At 41.5% G+C, this 8,064-nt stretch overlaps 1 protein-coding gene across 1 annotated transcript in view; it reads left to right on the forward strand.

Annotated features, from left to right (window-relative positions):
• Window positions 1-5,783: 5,783 nt before the first annotated feature.
• LOC138982877 (serine/arginine repetitive matrix protein 1-like) overlaps window positions 5,784-8,064 on the forward strand; it is an 8,671-nt gene continuing 6,390 nt past the window's right edge. Inside the window, exons 1-2 of the mRNA XM_070356271.1 lie at window positions 5,784-7,110; window positions 7,995-8,064. The exon at window positions 7,995-8,064 is cut by the window's right edge and continues 527 nt beyond it. Of these exons, the coding sequence (XP_070212372.1) occupies window positions 6,606-7,110; window positions 7,995-8,064 (575 nt within the window). The 5' untranslated portion in view covers window positions 5,784-6,605. The remainder of the gene's footprint in view (window positions 7,111-7,994) is intronic.

Consider the following 8,064-nt stretch of genomic DNA (forward strand, 5'->3'; position numbering starts at 1 on the left):
TTGTCACCAGATCATTGCCTCTGGAACAGAACTGACCCTTATGTACATCCCCTCACACACAGGGATCAGAGGCAATGATATGGCTGACAGAGCAGCAAAAGAGTCTGTCACAGACCAAACAGAATTTCATGACCTCAAATTAACAAAGACGGAAGCAAAACACAAAATGGCCAAAGTTGCCTGGCGTCACTGGGAAACAGAATTAAAAACAGAAGGCGATGCCCATGGTTGGCTTATTCTGCCCCGACAAACAAAACAAAACAGGCCTACACTCCCCACCCCCCTCCTTAAAATACTTCGCAGAATTCGCACGGGTGGATGCGCTCACAAGTTCTTTCCCCGTCTCTGTGAATGTGGAAAGCTAATATCTTTTTTACACCTCTTTGACCGCTGCCAATTACTCCAACAAGAGTTCCGCAACCTACACACCCTTGTCAACGAACACAAACTGAAACCCCATGAGTTTTTAGATAAACATTGCACGCTTCAATGGAAGCCAGCATACACCCTGTGTCTCTCAATACATAAGGCTGAAATAGGACATCTGTTTTGAAAACTTCATCCCCTCTCCCCCTTCCCCCCCCTCGACCCTCTCTCCCACCGACCCCCCCCCCCCCCCCCCCCTCGCCCAACAACCAAAGCGCCTACAACACCTATCATATAGCTCTATTCAAACAAGGTTAAATCACATACACCGCCCTCCTCCTACCTGAACTTAAGTTCCCCATTCTGATATATCATTTTAGCAAGTTATATTTAATATTTCTTATTTGGCTAATCATTTTATTTTTATTTTTTTATTTTATTTTTTTTAATTTTTTTTCATTATGTTTCTAGTTACGTATTTATTTACTTATTCAGCCACTTATTTATTACATTATTTTGGCATTATCCAAAAGTCTGAAAAATATTTTACATAAATAAAAAGCAAATAAGCCTACAAAACCGCTCCACTCCAACTATATTTCGCGTACACTATGGCAACAACCCCAACAAAATCTTTACTTCCATCCCCAGTTTGAAATATCGCAACAACAGACTTCCAGATCTATAACACGATCATAGGTGTTCTCTGTTTGCATGTCTGTCCCCCATAAAGCATATCAACTCTACCTGTCCCAAGATAGGCCAATTGGTTCTAAGAGGACGTTAAAACTAATTATCATCAACCCCTGAGCCATCGTGAACCCGTGTGATCCAGTTTCCCTTTTTCACAATGTAGTCGTCAGTTAGTAATTTGAATGCGACTCGATGTGAGCTTATCTGCAATAGCACGTTATTATGTACCTCTGACTATGCACGAAACAAACGGCTGTGGTTCACAAGAACTCTAGCGATGGCTTTTGACTGTTGAGAGGAACGGCGATATGCATAAACCGTCGTCTGCTACGACCCTTGCGTGACCCTGCTTCCGGGCTTTTCTTTTTTCAAACTTTCACAACTTCGAATTGTACTGATCTTGTCTTGATGAAAAAAGAATTCTTTTATGATTAAAGAATGTTTGTGTAACAAGCTGTCAATTTATCATTTAGATTTTAAAAGTTAGGTCCAGCGCCAAAACGCACCACGGTCCGATTGTCTACTGAGACAATCCGCAAAATTAATTCTTTAAAAATTGCTCGCTCTTTACGTAGAGCACCTAGGATGTTCTCAAGCGGTGATGAAAAAAACACGTAAGATAAGTAATAGACACATAGTTACACATAAAAAGTCTGACAATAAAACAGAACTCACATGAAAGCGTACAGATCTAAAACAGAACGAAGACGTAACACAGATGTAACACATACAAAGTAAACGCATATTTTTTGTTATTCCGAAACAACCTCAAAATGCAAATGAAAAAAAATGAAATCAAATCTTGACTACATGTAAAAATTAGATAAGATAAAATCAAAAAAGCCAGCTGAGCAAAGATACGGCCTGTTTGTCGGTTTGATGTGACTGACTAGACGAGCGGCGACGTAACGGCCTGTCGACTCTTGGTTTTAGGGTGTTTTTATTAATTTCTTGTATACATGTTATATACAGTAACAACATTAAGAACGTTAACAAGCAGACTGCTTATGGACACGTTCTAAAACTGATAATCAATACACATTCTGATAACAAGACATGGCGAACAAGTGATAACTTCAACCCTTTTCTTTCAAAATATTTCATAATATTTTATACAAATAAAGAGAGAGAGAGAGAGAGAGAGAGAGAGAGAGAGAGAGAGAGAGAGAGAGAGACAGAGACAGAGAGACAGAGACAGAGAGAGAGAGAGAGAGAGAGAAGGCTTTGCTACATCTATTGCTGTCAGTGTCACTGTTGATATAATATCAGCCGAAGCGATCAGTTAACTCTGTCGACTCTTGAGTGTTATGACTCCACATGCCGGTGAGGAGCGGTTATTACAGAGTTATTGCAAGAAGTTCATTCGTCCTTGAATAAATAGAATGTTGCCTGAAGCGATATATAAAAACATAAAGTCAATCTGTCGGCTTCAAACTAAATAAAAGTCAACACTAACAAGTCGCGTAAGGCGAAAATACAATATTTAGTCAAGTAGCTGTCGAACTCACAGAATGAAACTGAACGCAATGCAACGCAGCAAGACCGTAGCATCGTCAGTCCACCGCGCACGGCAAAGGCAGTGAAAATGACAAGAAGAGCGGGGTAGTACTTGCGCTGAGAAGGATAGCACGCTTTTCTGTACCTCTCTTCGTTTTAACTTTCTGAGCGTGTTTTTAATCCAAACATATCATATGTATATGTTTTTGGAATCAGGAACCGACAAGGAATAAGATGAAAGTGTTTTTAAATTGATTTCGAAAAAAAAATTTGGATAATAATTTTTATATATTTAATTTTCAGAGCTTGTTTTTAATCCGAATATAACATATTTATATGTTTTTGGAATCAGCAAATGATGGAGAATAAGATAAACGTAAATTTGGATCGTTTTATAAATTTTTATTTTTTTTTACAATTTTCAGATTTTTAATGACCAAAGTCATTAATTAATTTTTAAGCCACCAAGCTGAAATGCAATACCGAAGTCCGGGCTTCGTCGAAGATTACTTGACCAAAATTTCAACCAATTTGGTTGAAAAATGAGGGCGTGACAGTGCCGCCTCAACTTTCACGAAAAGCCGGATATGACGTCATCAAAGACATTTATCAAAAAAATGAAAAAAACGTTCGGGGATTTCATACCCAGGAACTCTCATGTCAAATTTCATAAAGATCGGTCCAGTAGTTTAGTCTGAATCGCTGTACACACACACACACACACACACACACACAGACACACAGACACACACACACACACACGCACATACACCACGACCCTCGTTTCGATTCCCCCTCGATGTTAAAATATTTAGTCAAAACTTGACTAAATATAAAAACCCGAGATCCGCCATCCATCTAGACTAGTAGGTAATTAATTAACTTAACTGATTATTTGATTTTTAATGTTTTCATGCTGAAATGAGATTCCATAGTTCGGACGGAGTCAAAGATGGCTTGACCGAAATTTCAATAATTTGTATGAAAAATGAAGTCCCCAAAGTGCAGTCTCACCGTTTAAAGGCGCTATATAAATGTTCTATTATCATTATCTTCTTCTTCTTCTTCTTCTTCTTCTTGTCGATCACTCAGATGCATTATTATTATTATATATGAAACTTTCTTTTCTTTCTTTATTTGGTGTTTAACGTCGTTTTCAACCACGAAGGTTATATCGCGACGGGGAAAGGGGGGAGATGGATAGAGCCACTTGTCAATTGTTTCTTGTTCACAAAAGCACTAATCAAAAATTTGCTCCAGGGGCTTGCAACGTAGTACAATATATTACCTTACTGGGAGAATGCAAGTTTCCAGTACAAAGGACTTAACATTTCTTACATACTGCTTGACTAAAATCTTTACAAAAATGGACTATATTCTATACAAGAAACACTTAACAAGGGTAAAAGGAGAAACAGAATCCGTTAGTCGCCTCTTACGACATGCTGGGGAGCATCGGGTAAATTCTTCCCCCTAACCCGCGGGGGGTATATAATGATCTTAGAAAAGAGGAAGTCTGAAATGAACACACACGCACACTTGCAAATACCGATTTTCTAAAACAATTTTGAGCACATTATTTAATAGGCTCGGACATGACATTCCTAAAATGCGATCAGTTTGGAATCTGTTATTGACATTTCAATTGTAATTAGCACATTGAGAAAGTATATTAAAAACAAAACACGATTAATTAAGTTTTAAGCTTCCAAGCTGAAACGCAATTCCACACTCCGGTTCAAGGCAAGGATTGCTTGGACAGATTCGTATTAATTCGATGGAAAAATGAGGGGGGGGGGGGTGTCTTATGGGGGGGGGGGGGGGGGGGTGTGTACACTGTACCGGGGCAAACATTCTGGGGATACCATCTGGAAGAATTCACATCGAAAGTTTCATAAAGATCTGTCGTGTAATTTTCGTGGGTTTGCTTTATACACACACTAACACTTACAATCGTCGATTTTGACTCGATGTCATTTTAAATTTTGAGCACAATTTTAGCGCTACCATGACATACTTATACATCTTTGGACTCATACAATGCAATCAGTTTGGAATCTGTTATTAACATTTCAATTGTAGGTAGCAGCTTGAGAAATTTAATTAAAAAACACCAACCTGAATGATTAATTTGTTAGCTTCAAAGCTGAAATGCAATTCCATAGTTCGGACCTAGTCAAGGATTGCTTGAACACATTTTTATTAATTCGTTTGAATAATGAGCTCACCACAGTGCGGCCTCAACAATTAAGAATAACCGGATATGAAGTTTTCAAAATCATGAAAAAATGCGTTGGGAATATAATCTAATAGAACCCACTTGTAAAGTTTCCCAAAGATCGTCTCCATTTTCAGTCTATCTAAAAACAGTAAAATTGACTAAATTAAAAAAGAAAGAAAGAAAATCCTGCTGAGCAAATATAATACGTGTTTGATGTGACTGACCAGACGAGTGGCGACGTAACGGCCTGCCGATTTATGAGCTTTAGGAGTCCACGTGCCGTAAAGCAGCGGTTATTACAAAGACCCGTCGGCAAGAAGTTCGTTCGTCCTTGACAAAAAAGGACGAAAAATCCAGCTGAGCAAAGACAGTAGTAAGAAACCTACCCTGTTTGATGTGACTGACTAGACGAGTGGCGACGTAACGGCCGACCGCCTCTTGACGACGAAAATACAGTTTAACGACCTCTCTGCTTAGAGCAATTTGGGTCAAAGATATCAGAGCCGAAGCTCTACGATGTGTGCCTGGGTGAAGATGAGCAACAACAAAAAAAAAAAAAAAAAAAAAAAAAAAAAAAAAAACCCTTTTACTTTCCGTAATGGAAATGCTGGAAGAACAGGATTTAAAATCAATTCCTTGCAGGAGATACACGATTGTAGAGATTTATTCTTTCATTCCGAGGCAGAAATGCTTTTGTATTCAAGAAACGTGGAACGTTGCTATTCCGGAAGGGAATTGATTTGATTTGTTGGTACTTTAGAATAAAATTGTGAAAAGTGGCATCCGACTGATCATGGCAAAGGAGTGATGGAGAAGCTGAGGCACCCTCTACGTACTTGTGGATTCGGCGGCTAGTCAACTGGCGAAAAGCAAACCCGGTCCTCCCTAGGACCTATACTGGCCGGTTAAAAACATATGTACAGGGCTGCGACTTTGTGTCGGTTTATTCATCAACGCCTTTATGGCACCCTCTGTCTACAGAGGCATCCCGCCTCTTGAGCTTTATGACCCCCTATATGTACCCAGCCTTGAGTCGGGTCTCGTCGGCTGCGTCAAAGCCGACGGGTGAAGCTGCCCACTTGATGACCCCTTGGCGCTGTCCACTTATCACCGCTCTGCTTGTCCTCACGCCCAGCGCGCGGGAACCGACAACCGTCTTCCCACCACAGTGTTGTTTTTGACGTTACGTCATGCGCCCGCGACAGGCGTCATCGCTGTCAGCTACGTCACGGGGTGTTAAGTGGGCGGGGTTTGTTCAGGCTTAGCGATAGGGGATTGGTTCGGCTTGTTCTCTTTTGTGTCTACAGAGCCCTAACCATGCCTTAGACTCGTGGTCATTGGCTTGGATAGGCCTTTAACTCCGCCTTATTGTTGTGTTCGAACCATCGGTCACTAATTGTTTTTTTTGCTGAGGTCTCTACGAACATTTTAAAAGGGAGAGACGATCTCGATATCTTCATTCCTTTTGGAAAACCTTCACAGTAACGGTTGCCTTATTTGCCCTTTGAGTTCACGGATTTTGTCGTTGCACGTGTTTTCGCTTGCTGGATATCTTGGAAGTTTTCTATGTGGTCTACAACGTTGTGCACTTAGCATTCACTTCATCTTCTGGTGCAATCTGTGACTGTAGCAGTGAGGTGACATCAGCTGTTGGATTCAAAGAGTAGTGTTGGATTTTCTGACTCTGTGTAAAGTTGTGATTCGGATTCTGAATTTCAACATACGCTGATTGTGTTTCGTGAAAAAACTGCCCGCTTATTTTTTTGTAACTGAACTGTGTGGCCTTGGATTTCTGCTAACTGCTTGCCATAGAACTGTCAGCATAAGGATGGCCCACGATCAAGTCGGCGTGTCTCTCTTCGAGAAACTGAACCAGACCGCCTTTTTGGATCCCGCCACCTTACCGGAGAGTCCCACAGAGCGGGCCGCTCGACCTCAGCAACCTTCCAGCGCACCTTCGGGAAAACCCGATGCTCGCCAAAGCATTTACTTCGGCGTCCACGTTCCTCCGGCCTGCAGACGAGTCTCTGAAATGCACGGACCTTCTCAGCCTCGCAGCAACACTCTCCGACGTCTGACTCAGCAGCTCCGGTCTGGCCTGATTTCTGGCACCATCGACCTGAAGAAGCTGTCAATGCTTTCTGCGACTGTCCGCAAATCATCGGATTCACAGGGAGAGGAGGAGGATGTGAGGGAGAGAAGATCTTCCAGCCTGGAGCGAGACGGATCGGGGAAGCTGCAACCTGTCTATTCTCTCGCCGTGGCTGTGTCCAGTGATTCGGGTTCTGATTCGGACGACTCCGGAGTGTTTACTCGACAGGCTCCCAGTCTTGGTAAGTCAAATTCAGTCTTATGTGTTACAACTGTGTGTAGTTTTTGTCCCTCTCCCTGTGTATGGCATGTAGATGTGATATTTCGTTTAAGGCGTGCTTACACGACAGGCACCTAGTGGGTAAATCTGTTCGATGTATTATTGTAACGGTTTTCGTTTTCTGTGCAGTATTCAGATATGTAGACTATTTGAAGCCGATGCGGTTCTCATTCTGTTTCTTGTCAGTTATGTTAATGGCACTGGAATTCATGGTTGAGGTCCAGAGGTTTCGTCGTGGCTGATATTTAATAAGTGATATAAGATGTCACACGAATTTGCTTTCTTTTGCTGTTAGAATTGACGTGTTGCACGTACATGCCTTCTGTAGCGACACGTTATTCTGTGTGTGTTCTATTTGTCGTTAGTATGTAATTGCTGCAGCTCTCTTTCACTGTCCTCTTTTTATCGTACCAACTCTCTCTGTCTCTCTGTATCTGTCTCTCGCTGTCTCTCTGTCTGTCTGTCTGTCTGTCTTCTCTCTTTGTCTCTCTCTCCCTTTCTCCCTTTCTCTCTCTCTCTCTCTCTCTCTCTCTCTCTCTCTCTCTCTCTCTCTCTCTCTCTCTTGACTCGCCTCGTTGCTAAGTTCATTTTCCACGCCATAAAACGTCGACAACTGCATGTTGAAACACTGCAATGTTAGAGTTGGTACCGTTGTAATTGTAAACGATTATTATATAACATGTGAGGATAAATGTGTAAGACGTGTATATGTGTAAAAATTCCCCTAACCCACATCCCCTCTTCCCTGGTTTGTATATGGGCCAATGGCCATACGTACAATAAACCATCCAAAAGTGACTCTCTTGACTCGTACCTAAACTATTTTTACAATGTGTATCTTCACAGTACGGGCAAGAAGCTCTGTCATCAAGTCTAAACCCCCAGCACTTCCCAAGCCGCCTGTCCTCACGCAGAC

The sequence above is a fragment of the Littorina saxatilis genome, linkage group LG12, assembly GCF_037325665.1.
Source record: "Littorina saxatilis isolate snail1 linkage group LG12, US_GU_Lsax_2.0, whole genome shotgun sequence".
NCBI classification, from domain to species: Eukaryota; Metazoa; Mollusca; class Gastropoda; order Littorinimorpha; family Littorinidae; genus Littorina; species Littorina saxatilis.